The sequence below is a fragment of the Octopus bimaculoides genome, chromosome 1 (assembly GCF_046866305.1).
Source record: "Octopus bimaculoides isolate indiv1 chromosome 1, ASM4686630v1, whole genome shotgun sequence".
NCBI classification, from domain to species: Eukaryota; Metazoa; Mollusca; class Cephalopoda; order Octopoda; family Octopodidae; genus Octopus; species Octopus bimaculoides.
Window position 1 is genome coordinate 154,166,492 of NC_142928.1, and position 18,919 is coordinate 154,185,410.

Sequence of the window (18,919 nt, forward strand, 5' to 3'; positions counted from 1 at the left end):
GTGTTATACAAACTTATTTGCTTATGTACGTGTATGAGTGTCTGTGTGAATGGATGCGAGTGTGAGATTTCCGCATGCGATTTGTTATGAAAAAATGTGTGAGTACATTCCTGTGTTATGTTTTAAATATCATATATATCTAACATTTGCGCAGATATAGATTTATCCTTGCTATAATTCATACTTGATTATTGAAGCCAAACATTAAAAGCCAGTGAAAATATTTTTAATTTAACTCACCAACTGCAGATTCAACTTCCGATGGTTTTTCTGAACAAAATTTAAAATAAGTACAGTAAGAACACTGCTTAATTATTCCATACGAAACACTTTTTCTTTATATTGATTGCCAATATAAAAATACTTTTGTGTATTTGGAATATACGTCCACTGTTATACTGATTGAGCAGGTTTAAGTCGGTTATTTCGTCTTTTACAAATATTACAAATTTATTAGAATTGGAAATATTCATTTCGTGTATTCTTACTCATAAGTGCACAAGGAAACTATAAACGTTACGAATTATAATAAAAGGATGTATCATTTACAGTCTCAATAACCTTACTATTAATTTTGATGAACTCTGTATGATTATTCCAAAGATTCTTACCTATGCGAGACTCGGTTTCTGTAACAACTTCTGTGAAATTAACAACGCAAAAAATTAACTGTAGTTTTCATGAATTGTTACAATAAATGAATTTAAAGGAAAGAGTTTCAATAAAGTTTATCGGTTATCAACACGGAAATATTTACCGGGATACTTCCATAGTAATTCCATTTATTAAAAATTAATATGCATAACATGAATTAACGGTGATCAAATATATTATTTCAAATTAAAGCAAATTATACTACTAATATATACTCAATAGAAATAATATCAATAAAAATAGTAATAAATGAAATACTAATTATAGGATTATTATTACAAGTATTTATTTTTGAAGTATCTGATTAAAGAACACTTACTAATAGTAGCGTCGACCTCAGAAGGTTGTTCTGAATATAAAATAAAAGATTATGACATCAGACTTTTAGACCACATGCAGATGGAGAACCTGCTATATGTATAAACACAATTACAAACTACTTGTCTATGTATATTTTCCTATTTTCCGTGATATCAGTCAGTACGGCACTATTCTTACGTAATATATTTCTTCGAAATCTGATATATGTCGGATAGCTTAAAAACAAGTCTCTGAATTACTTATTGAAATATGCCATCAGACTGGTAAACATTCATTATAAACACGATATAATCTTTAAAATTTACCATATACTCCAATACTTCAATAATTATTGCGCAACAATACTTCGAATGCATTCATGTGAAGGTATATTAAATATATTCAAATTGTTATTTAATGTACATTAAAAAATTCATAGGCAATTGCAAAAACAGTAACGCAGGAACTCAAGTCTTTCGTAATAACGTTCAAAACAGATGTTTGCTCACCTTTTGGACGTTCGTCCTGTTTCACAACATCTGTGAAATTAATGAAATAAAATTGCAATTGAATTTGACGCATTAACATATTTAAATGCAGCCATGAATTTAAGGGGTAACAACGATATTTCATTTAATATGAAAATGGGAACTTCAAAGATAATAGTTTTTTTTTACCATTTGTGAGAGACAAATTTTCCTTTCCTTTCTATTCAAGGATATTTATATTTCGAAAGTATATAAGCAAATTCATTTTCAATATTATCATATTATTGACAGTATTAGCAACGTTAATTTTTAAACCATTGCTTTCGCAATTGTCACATGCAACAATTATAAATGGGCGAAAAACATCGGATGATATATATAAAATAAATAGAACATTCGATATATAAGACCGAAATAGGAAAAAGGAATCAAAATACATATATATTACTATGAAGAGTTCAATATAATAGTCCCTAAGCACATATTTTATAATACTAATAGCGTTAGGCCTTTTGCGTAAAGTAGAAGGAATATTATTATAGCTTGTATGTAAATATATTAAAATCTCAACGAAATCATTAACTGAAAATATACATTTATTCCTGCCGCGATGTTATATGGACGTTATGTTTACATTATAAACATTTCACATACTTCACGAACCAAACAAATATTCTCCGATATTTATCCAGACAAATATGAAACATGTTTATTCTTAACCATAGACTGGAGACAAAAGAAGCAACTATCCGAAAATGAAATTCTGCAACATGCAGAAGCAAGAAACCGTTAGAGAATAATTTCTCACTCACCAAATGTAGAGTCCACCTCAGAACGTGTTTCTAATTAAAGGAAAATTATATCCCTATTAGTTACATCAAAGAGAACAAAGGACTGACAAACACTAAATACAATCACATAGAGTACATTTCTATTGTGTTTTTTTAATTTTGAAATAATTTATTTCCGAAATATTATTTCGATTATTTCTAAAGTTAAAATACGACCAGGTTGCATTGTTATAGGAAAAGAACACATTATATAATATATACGTGAACTACACTTAACTGGAACGGGACATTCTTTTATAGATCATGAGTAATTAACGAAGACACAGAAGATTTGATTAAAACTTAAACAAACATCCCAAAAGGAATTTATACTCGTCGATATATAGTAAGAGAAGCAATTCTGCATTAGCTTACCTGTACGAGTTACTTTTTCCGTGACAACTTCTGTAGAATTAGCAAAACAACGAAGTTAAAGATTTCAACAGATACTTCATGCCAAAATATACAATTATGTGGCGATTGAAAAAAGTTAGCTTTACACTTCATGATGTGAAAAATAACCATTACTTTGAAAATAACACTTAAAACATGTGCATGTGCGTATAATATATGTGAATATATATATATATATATATATATATATATATATATATATATATATATATATATATATATAAATATATATATATATATATATATATATATATATATATATATATATATATATTCATACATATATATATATATACATACATAATTATATAAATATATATATATATATATATATATATATATATTCATACATATATATACATACATAGTTATATATATAGATAAATATATATATATATATATATATATATATATATATATATATATACATACATATATAGACACGCATACATATAGATGTAAATATGCATATATATATATGTATATATATACATATATATATACAAGCATATATATGCATGCATATATATACATATATATATATATATACATACATACATATATATATACACATATATATATATATATGCATGCTAATACAAGACATTAGAATTCGCACTCGTATTACTATCGAACCAAGAGTTTAACTACGGTTTGTCCATAGCACTTACTTTATATTACCTGCCACTCTTTGAGTCTCTAGATACCAATACCTCTCATACATACATATATATATATATGTGTGTGTGTGTGTGTGTGTGTGTGTGTGTGTGTGTGTGTGTGTGTGTGTGTGTGTGTGTGTGTGTGTGTGTGTGTGTGTATGTATATATATATATATATATATATATATATATATATACATACATATATATATACATACATACATACATACATTTAGATACATATATACATTCAGATACATACATACATATATGTTTGTATGTGCATACACACACACACACACATATGCGTCATAGAAACTCAAACTTTTAACACAAATTTTAATTTACACACCATATCAATTCGGAATGACTGTAACTATTGTTATAGTCATTCGCCTTAACAGTCTACTGGAATTAGCCCAGGATATACCGTTTTACATGGCTGAATGCTGATCTTCATTCCATTAATTTTACTTTTTGTTATTTCTTTCACCCCACACACTAAGTTTTATGTCACTAAGTTTTATGTCTCTTACACTAAACCTGTTTCTTGACTTTTAAGCCAATTCTTTAGTCCACTACCTTAAGCAAAATAAAAATTCTATTCACGATTTTATAATAAATGATAGAAAACCAGTATTCTAAGAGAAATATACAGATGGAGTTATAGATCATTAATTTTGTTAAGAGAATTGCTTGCTGACATAATCTAATACGTGTATGAATTCAGGTAAGTTTAAACGTGTTTGTGTTTTTCTGTTAAATATGTCAGTAAATTCTGAAATATTGGATAATGATACAGTAAATAGATTAGATATCCGTGCTTTTTAGATGAAAATTATAACTGACAATTAGAGCGCGAATATGATATCTATTTTACTAGCTTAGCCTCTGACTTCTCGTTATAAATATTTTAATGTTGAAGATATTTTAAAGGCATAAATAAAGATCAAATAAAAGAATCAAGCGAAAACATTTTAAACGAGCAACTGTAAATTAGAAGCACATCTTTTCCAAAGGACATAAAATGCATGAAGAGGAAGCAAAAAGTTAACTAAAATAATGTAAATATTTTATTTTGGAAGCCAGCCTTCAAAGACTTCATGTTTGACAGTACATATTTGATTGTCTACATATGTATCTAGTTTAAAATACTGCTTCATAATCAGTCCAAATGGATACAAATATATGCTATATGTATCGTCACTGTGTTATAATGATTTATTGGCTTCTGTGTGTATATACATGCATGAGATTTTCTTACGAACAATGTGCCTGTCTGCTTCTGTGTGTGCATGCAGTATGGTTTAGATATGAAGTATATTAAATACAAAAAATAATAACGTCATAATAGATTTCATACGCCTATGAGCAATAAAGCCAAAAATTACAAGCTAGCGAAATTATTTCAAATTAAACTCACCAACTGTAGATTCAATTCCAGATGGTTTTTCTGAACAAATTTTAAAATAAAGTACAATAAGACCATTGCTTGATTTTTTCACACAAACATTTAAATTCTTTCCTATCAATATTTATCCAAATATTTACTTATATAAAATACATTGCGTATTTGTAATCCACTAACTTTGTTACACTGTTGTAGTTATCAAATATTGAAATTTTACGTCTGTTACACACTCTTTTAAAAATTTACAAATATATAAGAATTGAAACGCTTCCTTATGTATATTCTTGTGTATATTCCTTCTAAAATGCACAAAGACTATCATTAATTTTATCATGCGAATCTTTATCAATTATATTTCACAAGATGTATCATTCATATTATCAGATATCTATATTTAATTTTGATGAACCTTATATAATTACTTCAAAACGCTTACCTATGCGAGATTCGGTTTCTGTAACAATTTCTGTGAAATTAACAACGCAATAAATTAACTGACGTGTTCATGACTTGTTACAACAAACAAATGTTAAACGATCTTCAACGAAAATTTATTAATGAATCGATACATAACTATTTATCAGGATACATTCTTCTCAACTTCAGAAGTAAAATTTATATGCAACATGAATTAAGGATGATTATCTATCATATACGATATGCTTCATATATTAGTTGAATTTAATGCAAATAATACTGCTAATATTTATTCCAATAAAATTAGTTATAACTGAAGAACTATTTATAAACATAATTTATAATACAGTCGATTTTTTTATGGAATCTGATTAAAGAACACTTACTAACTGTGGCGTCGATCTCAGACGGTTGTTCTAAATATGGAATAAAAGATAACTATGTCAGATTTTTAGACCTCATACATACAGAAAAAATATATTAAGAATCACAGTTACGAACCACTTATCTGCATGCACTACTTTTCTATGTTGGTCAATACCGCAATGTCTTTATGCAGTATATATATTTACGATCTATCTTATGTTGGATTTTTAAATGCCAAAAACTCTGATATACACAAAGAAAATACACGACTCAAAATAACCAAAAATTCATTTTTAGCACTATACGCTTGAGAAAGTTTTTCATCTTCTCCAATAATTACGGCGTATCAATATTTTGTAGACATTCATGTGTAGATTGTGGAAAGCACACATAATTTTTGATACAATTACAGAAAAGGTGTAACATAGAAACTTAGGTCTGTTGTGGTAATGTTGAAAACAAATGTGTGCTCACCTTTAGGACGCTCGTCCTGTGTCACAACATCTGTGGAATTAATGAAATAATAATTGTAATTATGAATTTAGAAGCTAAGGCGATATTTCAATTAATTTGAAAATGGGAACATTAGAAAATGTTAGTTTCCTAGTGTGCGTATACCAGTTTACTTATACTTCAGGCGTATATTACAAGCATTACGAACACACAATTTCATTTCATTTCTGACATTATTATATTATAAAAAGAATTTGAATAATACAACAATAAAAATGAACGAAAAAATCAAATCAATTTACATATCGAATGCAATAGAACATTCAATGCATGAAAGTGTTACATATATCCAATATTATAATATTACAGATTCTTGATTACAAATGGACTTATTTCGAATATGAACAACCTCACATATTTTGCAAATCAAATATTAAAAGAAATATTTTCCGATATTTAGCCTAACAAATGAGAGATTCGTTTCTTTTTATTGAACAGCAGAGAATAAATTAAGAAACTACACAAAAATATATAAAGCAACAGAAAACTTTTACGAACAGAAGCAACTAATCATTAGAGAGTAATTTCTCACTCACCAACTGTTGATTCCACCTCAGAGCGTGTTTCTAATTAAAGATAATATATACTCTTATTAATTACATCTTAAAGCACATACGAGTGACAAACACTAAACACACTTTTGGTGCTTGTTTTCTCTCTCTCTCTCTCTCTCTCTCTCTCTCTCTCTCTCTCTCTCTCTCTCTCTCTCTCTCTTTCTCTCTCTCTCATTTCTATGTTTTTGTTGTTTTGTTTTTAATTTTTCCTTAAAATCATTGCGAAACAATATTTCGATTATTTCACACAATAGCAGCATTATATGTAAGGTACTCCACATATAATATATATGGAAATTAAGCCTATATACTATTTATGTTAGGTACACTTTACTGGAAATGAAATCCCTTTCATGAATGATATGTATATGACGAACAAGTAAACGATTTAATTATAATTTAGTAATAATTTCACTAAATTACAGATTCAATATCTTTATGTCGGTATATAGTTTCTGAAACAATTCTGAATTAGCTTACCTGTACGAGTTACTGTTTCTGTTGTAACTTCTGTGGAATTAATGAAATATGTGGTTAAATAGTTTGTAAAATAATTAGTGAGAGAATATATAATTACATAACCAAAAGAGAAGAAAACTTTATATCTGATGCGCAACCGTCCACTATTTTGAAAACGAAGACACGCAGAATACATACATATATACGTACGAAGAATATATATATATATATATATATATATATATATATATATATATATATATGGGAGATGAGTGTGTATGCATATATGTATATATATATAAACTGAAATAAAATATATGTATGAATATACATATATATATATATATATATATATATATATATATATATATATATATATATATATATATATATATATATATATATATATACAATTGTTTATATATACACGTATATATCTTTCTTAACGGTTCCTGGATAAATGTCTCCAACAAATTGCAGATAAACCAGCTTCACCTGATATATTCATTGCAAACATTAACTTTATACTCGAGTGGGCTATGATGTCCCAAAAAGGACTGTAATATGAAATATCATTAAATGTTTTTTGCATGTGGGGCTATTATATTAATCGTGGCCTGGGCCAAATATGGTCGAAACTAATATAATTTCAAACCTGTGTAACATTTTTATTTTTAATTTCTTGTAAAAGAAGAAATGCAACTCCTGTCACCAGCGAGAAAAATGTATCATAACTACATTTTTAAAAACTAATCAGGTAAAAAATTTTAAAAACTTCATGTGATTGAAGCACACACACACACACATTATAAATATATGTGTGTGTGTATGCATATATATATATGTATGTATGTATGTATGTATAGGAAAGATAGAAGTTGAAAATGCACTGATAATAGTTAAAATATATTTGTTTAACCAGTTTCACAGCTTACATGATTTTCAAAATTTTGAAATAGAATGACGTGGCTTATGTCGCAACTGTTTTGCTTCTGACTAGTGTTTGAAGCTCAAATTAGTATGTTTTGAATAAGGTTTGATTGATAGAGGATAGTCACATGACTGGTCCTAGAAATGTTTGCAAGTTTCCCGCTACGTCTATGTGTTAGTATCCAATGACAATATTTAACGTCGTAAGTTAAGACTGACATGGTTAACTGAACAAGTCTAGTGGTAGTACTAAACAATCATAATTTTATTTCTACCCGAGTGGAATAAAATAATTTTGTTATTATATATATATATATATATATATATATATATATATATAGTTTTTTATACGTGTGTGTGTGTGTGTGTGTGTGTGTGTGTGTGTGTGTGTGTGTGTGTGTGTGTGTGTGTGTGCGGTTCGGTGGTTAGAACGTCGGGCTTACAATCATGAGGTAGTGAGTTCGATTCCTGGACCGGGATGTGTGTTGTGTTCTTGAGCAAAACACTTTATTTCACGTTGCTCCAGTTCACGCAGCCGTCGAAACGAGTTGCGGCATCACTGGTGCCAAGCTGTATCAACTTTTGTTTCTCTCTTGGATAACATCGGTGGCGTGTAGGGAGGAGGCTGGTATGCATGAGTGACTGCTGGTATTTCGTAAAAACAACCTTGGGCGGACTTGTGCCTTGGAGGATAACTTTGTAGGTGCAATCTCATGGTCATTCATGACCGAAGGCTTACCCTTCACATATACATATATAAATGCATATACGTTCATGAGTGTGCTTTTCCTTCTTGCTTCATTTTTATAAAATTAAGTCATGATTTCGTAGATCATAACACTTGTGTTCTTGTAGTGTGGTATCATCTACGAAGGACTGAGTGTTGTAGTTAACGAATAATGAGTTCATTAATGTTTAAATAGTAGAATGCGACTCTAAGCACTCTGGAATAGCAGTCATGACATTCTGTTGATCACAGAAATGCAGTACTGTCAGTAGATATTATAATGGTGTAAACTGACAGAAAGCCACTTATTCAAGAGATGAAAGTTGGGTGAAGCCATTGACCAGCAATTTTGTGAAACAGTTCACATGTCAGACACGGTTGAATGCGCATGCCTGTGTGTTCACAGTCGTTTAAGTATAAACGTGTGGGCGTATTTCTATCTCAATATGTGAGTGGCAATTCTGCAGGAAACCGATATTGATGCAATAAACCCTCGCTTCTGTAATGAAAATGATATTTGACTATCGCAGTACAAAAAAAAGGTTTTATTTTCTTGAGTTTTAAGAGGTCTGTTTTACAATGTAATTCAGTTGTAAACGTCTCATCTCTCATGCTGAACATATTTTAAATAACGAAATAAGACTACCACAATTACAGAGAAAACAAACGAAAATATATTTTACACCAGCAACATCAAATTAGAAACGTACAATTTCTCCAAAGTAAATAAATTCCGAGAAGAAAAGCAAACAGCAACATATAAATAATGCAAATATTTCTTTTTAAAAGCCAACATTGATAAACATCATGTTCATTAATACACATTTGAATTGATATAGATGTATCTAGTTAAAAGTTCTCAACACAGCTAGTACATTAGCGCCTTTATAACATCATGCTCTTTAAAACAATGTTTAAAATATTGTGCAATATAGTCATAATCCCTGTGTAAATATATGTTTGTATGCTTGTTTGTATAGATACATGAATGTAACTTTTAGCATGTGACATTTGCAACAACATTATTGTATAAGCTCGTGTGAGTTGTATGCTCTAGATATCAAAAATGTTACACATTTACGCAATTAGAGATACCTCTCAGCCATAATCCATACAGGGACAGTGAAGCCAGACATTGAAAGCCAGAAAAATTATTTTGAATTGAACTCACCGACTGTAGATTGAATTTCAGATGGTTTTTCTGAACAAAATTTAAAATAAAGTACAATAAGTACGCTGTATACTTACTCCAGACAAAACTATTTTTCATATATTTAACGAAATGTCTAACCTATATAAATATACTTTTGTATTTGTAATGTATTACTTTTGTTCTCCTGATATATGTATTAAATATAGAGCCGGTTTCATTATTATTACAAATTTATATGAAATTAAATTATTTCTTGTATATACTGCTTCTCATAATCACAAAAGGGAATTATAAGTCTTATTAAATATATTATACTGAATGTTTAAAATATTCTCTCAAAAGACGATTATTGATTTTGATGAACCTTACGTAATTATTTCAAAGGTGCTTACCTATGCGAGATTCGGTTTCAGTAACAACGCCTAAGAAATTGATAATACAATCAATTAACTACAGTTTACATGAATTTTTACAATAAACAAATGTTGAATAGACGTTTCAATAAAAGGAATACTTCTTACGATACATCCTTATCAACGTCTTAGGTAAAGTTTATGTTAACGTAAATTAAAATGTAATGTCTAATACATGATTTAATTAATGCAATATGTTTTACATATTACTTTATATTAAAGCCCATTATACTACTTATATTTATTGTAGCAAAAGCTTTAGTTTTACCTGTATACGTCACGTTTAACAAAAATACTAACAATAATAACGATAACAACTAAAATACTAATCATAAAAATATAGATAACATAGTGGATTTATTCAAGTATTATTTCAATCGTATTGAAAGACACTTACTAATTGTGGCGTCGACCTCAGAAGGTTGTTCTAAATATGGAATAAAAGATTATGAAATCAGATTTTTGTAGCAAATAGACAGAAAAACTTATAAGCATGTAGAAGTATAACTACGAGCCGCTTATCTACATACTACTTATTTTTTCGACAGCGTTCAATACTTTTATGTTTTATATATATATATATATATATATATATATATATATATATATATATATATATATATATAGGGTGTGTTAAATTTTACGACTTTTTACATTTTCTTTTTCTCGGGAAAAGCTTGATGCATTGGGTAACAGTCAACAGCTTTGGAAATCATAATGATTAACGTAGCAGAGAAAATTTAACTGACAAGGACTGCTGCTAAATGCTTTCTGAACACTGTAAAGACTCATGACATGGACAACTCCAATGGAGACTATTAAGCCGTGACAAGTAGGAAGGGACGCAGAAAGCATTCTGACTGCATTCGCACACCGGAGTTCATGCAACAACTGTAGGACGGTGGAAGAACTGAGCAAGGGAATCCAGGTTTTGGCGAGAGATCGTTACAGTGAAGCTGGCTCTGAATGAGGACTTTTGCTACGATTCGTGCATGAGGCGCAAGGGACAAATTCTGACAGCCAAGGCCAAAGAGAACCGCTTGATGAAAGCGAAGCAGCTCTTGAACAAGTTGAGGTATTCTGTTGAGCCAAGGATGTTATGTTTTTTCTGAGATGAAAAGAACTTCTGCCTGACCAGTTGCATAACACCCAGAACAATAAGTGGCATGCCTGCAATCTATGTCTCATGAAAATCAAATTACTTCAAGTCGTGATAGTATTTGGGTGCGTCCCCAGTGAGAGTGACACATGCCACCACACATGTTTGAACAGGGCCTTCGGCTCAATTCAGACACCTGAGTGAAGGTGCTGGAGATTAAAGCTAATCACTTGCTGGAGAAAATTACTGCTTGAAGGTTATATGTGCAGCAGCAGAATTCAGTTTCTTGCCATCCATCCAGAAAGAGTCAAACGTGGTTGTCAGAAAATGTCTATGACCTCACCAACCCCATTTTCTGGCTTCCTAATTCCTCCGATTATAATCTCATAGATTGCTATGGTGCGGGGCACGGTTGAGAAAGACATCAACTACTCTGTCTGCAACACCAAGGCCGAGTTGTTGGTCAAAGTCAAGAGGTTCGAAGATCTTTACAGGGACTTAATGAAGAACGCATGCGCCAATTTCTAGAACCGCTTTGAGTCCGTGGTGGAAGTTGAGGGCGGGTATTTTGAGTAAATTATTATTTCCTAGCTATAATCTAGTTGATGTTTTTAATTTTTTAAACTACTATTTTTGGATGGGATAATTGGATAATAATATTTAACTGGTATTCATGTGAAGATTGTTTAATATTTTCAAATTGTTACTTGAAATGTATTCACAATTTCGGCGACTATTACTGATACATTGCATAGCATTGCAGGTTAATTATGATAATGTCGAAAATAGATGTATGAACATTAGTATAACACTCGTCTTATGTTACATCAATGAAATCAATTAAATAATATTGCTCTTGAATGTCACACATTTATGCTTTAAATGTTAACAAAATATTTTAGTTAATATGAAAATGGGAAATTTAGAAAGTTTTAGTTCTAACAGTATACGTTATGGTTGTGAGAAACGAATTCTCCTTTCTACTCCTTTCACAATAATCCATATTTGTGACGCATATAAAGGTTAGATCATGTAAATACATTTGTTTCCAACGTTATTAATTTATAGAAAACAATTCGGGTTATGAAAAGAGCAATTTATTTTCACCCATAGAAAACACCATTCCCACATACAAGTATTATAACGAAGAAAAAGGTAATCAATCCATTTCTATATTTATTACGTGAATAGAACATACGATGTATAGAACTGAAATTCGATAATACGATAAAAGCCACTCCACATTGCAATCAAAGCCACATCACATTTTTTAAAAAGAATTACATTAGTTATAGATATTATGAAATGGGCCAGCAGCGTTCTCTTAACATATATGATATGTTACTGAAGCATATATATTTTCTAAAAACTTCAGAACGTCGTTAAATGTAAAAAAAATACGTCTTTTTCTGCCGATGTGCCTTATAAATATTATAAATTACTGTCTCATATACTTCACTGATAAAACAATGTAACGAATATCCACTGATGTTTAGCCAAACAAGTGTGAGAAACACTTATTGTTACTCAACAACAGATGATAAATCAAGAAACAACACAAAAATATCGGACATCGAAATGAAACTCGTCGACAAGCAGAAGCAAAATCTATTCTAGAATAATCTTCCACTTACCAACTGTAGATTCTACCTCGGAACGTGTTTCTATGTAATTGAAAGGATAAATACATATCTCAGTTACATCAAACAGAACAAATAATACTAATTATATTGGTTGATTCGACACTATTATCATGTTTATAAAATCAGTTTATTTCGAAATAATTTCAAAAGTTAAAAATTTTGTGTATGCTAGGTATACTTTATGTATTCTATATAAGAACACTTTATTTGTTTGAGATATTTCCAAAAAGTTATTTAACGGATGATGTGTCCACTATGAAAAAGACGATTGAATTTCAATTTAGTAAACAAATATCTTAGGAAAATAGAGATATTTAATATTTTACGCTGATATGAAGGACTTTTAGCTTACCTGTGCGAGTTACTTGTTCCGTTACAACTTCTGTAGAATTAATTAAATATGTGGTTAAATGCTGTTCTATATTTTAGAAATGTGGAATTCTGTACATTATTTACATTATTTACATTGGACGGATATGTGTCCTCATCTTGTTTGTTGTTACCACAACATTTCGGCTGATTTACTCTCCAGCCTTCATCAGGTAACCTGATAGAATTTTGAACCCAACCCTGGGTTCTCATACCTAAGGAATTTTTTCTGATGTTATTATTATTATAGCATCATATGCCCACGACATATAGCGTAATGGTTAAGAGTGCAGGCTACAAAGTATTATTTGATCCTTTCATCCACACGATTTTCACTAAGAAAAAGAACTCAGATTTTTTGCGTGGAATCAAATATCCTGACCTCATAATATGCTGCAAATCCTTTATTTTGGTTCAGAATATACGAGGGAGGGGACCCCCCTCCCATCCAAGAATCATTGCAATTTTTTTTTCGTTCAATGAATTCCGTTGACCTCCTAATACACTACAAAACTCAGTTTGGGGTCCAGTAAACTGGGTGAGGTGTGGTGGAAGCCTCGGAAATTTCACCCCCACCCCACCCCATTGATCTTTTCACCCGCACGATTTTCAATAAGGAAAAAAAACTCGGATTTTTTGGCGTGGAATCAAGTACCCTGACCTAATATGCTGCAAATCCCTTATTTTTGTTCAAAAACAAGGGGGAACCACCACCACCCAATGTTCCGGAATCATTTGAAATTTTGTTTCGTTGAATGAATTCTGGTGACTTCCTAATATGCTTTATACCAGCGTTTTAAGAAAAATATTAGATATTTATTTTTTCTCCGAGGAAATAAATAAATATCTAGCCAGGTACTGATGCAAGTATTTTGACTGGATACCTCTTCTCTCTCTCTCTCTCTCTCTCTCTCTCTCTCACGCACACATACACAGTAATGTAGGTGAAAAAACTTCTTTCTTTTTCTTAAACACACAAGATATAGTCTATAAATTTAGGATGTATTTAAAAGATAATATACTTTTTCACACAACAATTAAGATATATTTATTTTAATCACTTCTTTGTAGAGAGGCAAATTTATTTTCTCCCCCCTCCGACCACACACACACACACACATACACACACACACACACACATACACACACAAATTAATTTGGGCGCGAAAGATATCTGCTTCATTTTCCTAAAACGCTGGTATAAAGCTAAAAATATTTAACCGAGGAAAAAAGAGAATAAATCTATTTATTTGACAGCAAAGAAGTAAGTAGCACTTTGTCGGTGAATTTTTACCTGTCTACATACACACATACGCTCTCATATATATATATATATATATATACCAAATATGCACAACATAAATGTCACATTCTCTACTATATATATACTTAACAATGAAACATGTAATTCACACTCTGGAAAATGTATTTCTGTAAAGTGTTGGGAGAGGGTAAAATTTCTGAGACTTTGTTTCCGAACCAAAATAAGGGATTTGAAGCATATTAGGAGGTCAGGGTACTTGATTCCCCGCAAAAAATCCTAGTTTTTTTTTTTTTCTTAGTGAAAATCGTGCGAGTAAAAGGATCAAAATTTACCGGATACTAACCCCAAGATTGCGAGTTCAATTCCAAGCAGTGCCTTGAATAAATAATAATAATAATAATAATAATAATAATAATAATAATAATAATAATAATAATAATAACAACAACAACAACAACATCAGCAAAAATACGTTAGGAATGAGAACCCAGGATTGGGTTCAAGATTCTACCAGGATACCTGATGAAGGCTGGAGAGTAAGCCAGCTGAAACGTTGTGGTAACAACAAACAAGATGAGGACACATATCTGTCCAATGTAAATAGTGGTTAAATACTTTGAAAGATATTTCATGACAACATACAGAATTATGTGGCGATTAATAAAATGAAGCTTTACACATACATTATTTGAAATCCTTTCGACTACTGAATATTTTCCATTGAAACTTTTACTTTTTATTATTATAATTTTCTCTCCTGACTCTCAAAACTACTTCACCTGCCGCGTGATAATCTTTACACCTAATCTGTTTTTGCCTTTAAATTTCTTTAGTCCACCTCTTGAAATAAAATGTAAATTTCTTTCATAGTAATATTTATTTCTATTAAATATTACAATTCCTTTCATTGTAATTTATTACTATTAAATATTACAATTCCTTTCATTGTAAGTTATTTCTATTAAATATTACAATTCCTTTCATTGTAACATTGGTCTCAAATGTTGGCACAGGGACAGCAGTTTCGAGGAAAGTTACGCCAGTCACGATCAAAGGCTTGGCTCATGTCTAAAACAATAACAATACTTTTGTTGAAATTCTCCAAAGCGAGAAGCCACTAGCAGATTATATAAGAAGGTGGGTTTCTCGTGGGTCTCGTATTGGTGGACACTGAGGAGAGAGAGAGAGAGAGAAACTGACAGAGATTTTAAGATACTAGAAAACGCCAATGTTAATAATGACCATCTACATTACCTTGAGAGCAATACCGCAATACTTGGCTGGGTTGGGGTGGGTTAACTTTCTTTCGAATGGGATACACTGAAGCGTGCTTCCAAATATCGGGTATGTCCCCGTAAACAGTGAAAGATTAAAGAGCACAGTGGGAGGAGTCACAGAGATCAGCAAATTTCTCAAGAAATTCAAGTGCTAATCAGGGTGAATATGCGTGCGTAAGTATAGTATGAGTGTGTGTACGTTCAGCTATATAACAGTGCACGCAGCATTTCTCTGTGTGTGTGTGTGTGTGTGTGTGTCTGTGTGGGGGGGGGGAGTAATTCTCCAGAAAATCGATATTGGTACAATAAAGAAATTAGAGATATGTGCTTCTGTTACGAAAACAATAACTTACTATTAAACTACGTGCAATATCCATTGCTTCTTCGTTTTCAGGGGCCTAATTTCTTACTTAATATATTTTAGTGCGTGACTTAATTCAGCCTTAACTATTTTCTATCTTATTGAAGATATTTTAAATACACACAGGAAAACAAAATGCGACAATTAAAATTTCAGATACAAACAAACGAAGACGTAATTACACCAACAACTTCAAGTCATACATGTGCGAATTAACCAAAGAAAATATAATCCGCGAAGAGAAAAGAGAAGTAAAATATTAATAATAAAAAAACTTTCGTTTTAAAAGCCAGCATTCTCAAACTTCATATTCTTCCACACACATAATATATGAATCACTTAATATGCATGATTCTAATTTTAAATATTACAAGTATACCGAAAAAAATTACAACTGCATATTTTTACAACTGCATGTGCTGATTCTTTAAAAAGATACCAATTTGTCTCACATAGGCATAATTATTTTGTTCATTTGTTTATGTATATGTATGCGTATATATTTCTGTGGATGTAAATGTACGTGCGATTTTAGTGTGTGACTTATGTGTCTTTGTGTGACGAAGTTCTATGTTTTAGATGTCAAATACATTATACATTTAAGTAGTAATAGATTTCAGGTTGCTATTATCCATACATAAACACTGAAGCCAAACACAAAAATCCAGTGAAATTAATTTAAATTAAACTCACCAACTGTAGATTCAATTTCAGATGGTTTTTCTGAACGAATTTTAAAATAAAATACAGTAAGAAAGTCGTTTGATTATTTCGCACAAAACTTCAAATTCTAAATTTATCTAAATTTTTACCTATATATATATATACTTCGTGAATTTGTAATGCCCAACCCTTTACTGCGCAAATATATTTTTATGGATTGATCAGGTGTCTATGTTTGTTATTAACTCTTCTAGAAATATTGCAAATTTATTAAAACTGGAAAACATTCTCATGTATATTACTTCTCATAAATTCTTAACGGAACTATCAACAATATGAATTACCATATTCTTAGGAAACTATTTTTTAACTTTAATGTAGTAATATATCAAAGGCGCTTACCTATGCGTGATTCAGTTTCAGTAACAATTTCTGTGAAATTAACAACGCACTCAATTAATTATAGTTTACATCAATTGTCACAAACACATATTGAAGAATGAGTTTCAATATAATTTATCAATTATTCGAGGCGGAAATATTTATCGAATACTTGCAACTCAATTTATCAAGTATAACTTATGCCTCGCATGAATTAAAGTTTGGCATTTTATTTAAGATGTTTAGAATATAAGTCCACACTAAGTTAAATTTTGTAACTAATATTTATTTTAATAAAAATAATAATAAAATCTATCATAACTAAAGTATTACATATAATAAAATGCTTAAGAGCTTTTCTCTTTGTAGAAAAGAAGATTCATATTAAAAGGCACTTACCAACTGTGGCGTCGACCTGAGAAGGTTGTTCTAAATATGGAATAAAAGATTATGGCATCAGACTTTTTAGACTACACATAATTAGAAAAACTGATATATGTATAAATTCAATTACGAACTGCTTATTAAACATACTCCTCTCCTATTGTAATATTATGATACTCTTACGCAATATATATTTTTTCACAGTCTGATATATGTAAGGTGGTTTAAAAGACAAGTATCTGAGTTACTTATGAAACTACGCCAGTTTAAATGCGATAGACTTTAAAATTGTATCAGATGCACCAATAATTATTATGCATCAATATTTTACAGGCATCCACGTGAAGGTATGCTAAGTATTTTCAAACTGTTTCATAAAATATATAGACAATTTTGTAGATGATGTTGCAAATAGATGTTTTCTCACCTTTTGCACGCTCCTCCTGTGTCACAATATCTGTGAAATTAATGAAATAATATTGCAATTGAATTTCATGGATTTCATAATTGAAAACTTAACAACGATATTTCAGCTAATTTGGAAATGAGAACATTTAGTTGTCCTAGAATATGTAACATTTGTGAGAAACAGGTTTCCTTTGTACTGTGATTGATGTTATGTATATTTTAAAAACGTTTAGATATTGAGATATCGTAGATAAATTCATTTCCCATATTATGTGATAAAAAGCTTGCGGAGGCGCAATGACCCAGTGGTTAAGGCAGCGGACTTGCGGCCGTGAGATCACAGTTTCGATTCCCAGACCGGGCGCTGTGAGTGCTTATTGAGTGAAAACACTTAAAGCTCCACGAGGCTCCGGCAGGTGGTGGTGGTGAACCCTGCCGTACTCTTTCACCGCAACTTTCTCTCACTCTTTCTTCCTGTTTCTGTTGTACCTGTATTTCAAAGGGCCAGCCTTGCCACACACTGTGTCACGCTGAATCTCCCCAAGAACTACGTTAAGGGTACACGTGTCTGTGGAGTGCTCAGCCACTTACACGTTAATTTCACGAGCAGGCTGTTCCGTTGATCGGATCAACTGGAACTCTCGTCGTCGTAACTGACGGAGTGCCAAGACGACGATAAAAAGCATTTAGTTTATACAACATTTTTTACATACGTTATATGAACTGAACAAAGGATCTATAACATTGAAACACGGTAAAAGCTACACCACATATAAAAA

At 30.7% G+C, this 18,919-nt stretch overlaps 1 protein-coding gene across 1 annotated transcript in view; it reads right to left on the minus strand.

Annotated features, from left to right (window-relative positions):
- LOC106869541 (uncharacterized) overlaps positions 1-18,919 on the minus strand; it is a 502,813-nt gene that overhangs the window by 320,955 nt on the left and 162,939 nt on the right. Inside the window, exons 71-91 of the mRNA XM_089360195.1 lie at positions 18,160-18,189; positions 17,748-17,777; positions 17,370-17,399; positions 16,998-17,027; positions 13,386-13,415; positions 13,025-13,054; positions 10,689-10,718; positions 10,271-10,300; positions 9,897-9,926; positions 7,090-7,119; positions 6,592-6,621; positions 6,017-6,046; positions 5,563-5,592; positions 5,196-5,225; positions 4,772-4,801; positions 2,648-2,677; positions 2,255-2,284; positions 1,464-1,493; positions 974-1,003; positions 612-641; positions 241-270 (exon numbers count right to left, since the gene is read on the minus strand). Coding sequence (XP_089216321.1) covers positions 241-270; positions 612-641; positions 974-1,003; positions 1,464-1,493; positions 2,255-2,284; positions 2,648-2,677; positions 4,772-4,801; positions 5,196-5,225; positions 5,563-5,592; positions 6,017-6,046; positions 6,592-6,621; positions 7,090-7,119; positions 9,897-9,926; positions 10,271-10,300; positions 10,689-10,718; positions 13,025-13,054; positions 13,386-13,415; positions 16,998-17,027; positions 17,370-17,399; positions 17,748-17,777; positions 18,160-18,189 — 630 coding nt within the window. The remainder of the gene's footprint in view (positions 1-240; positions 271-611; positions 642-973; positions 1,004-1,463; positions 1,494-2,254; positions 2,285-2,647; positions 2,678-4,771; positions 4,802-5,195; positions 5,226-5,562; positions 5,593-6,016; positions 6,047-6,591; positions 6,622-7,089; positions 7,120-9,896; positions 9,927-10,270; positions 10,301-10,688; positions 10,719-13,024; positions 13,055-13,385; positions 13,416-16,997; positions 17,028-17,369; positions 17,400-17,747; positions 17,778-18,159; positions 18,190-18,919) is intronic.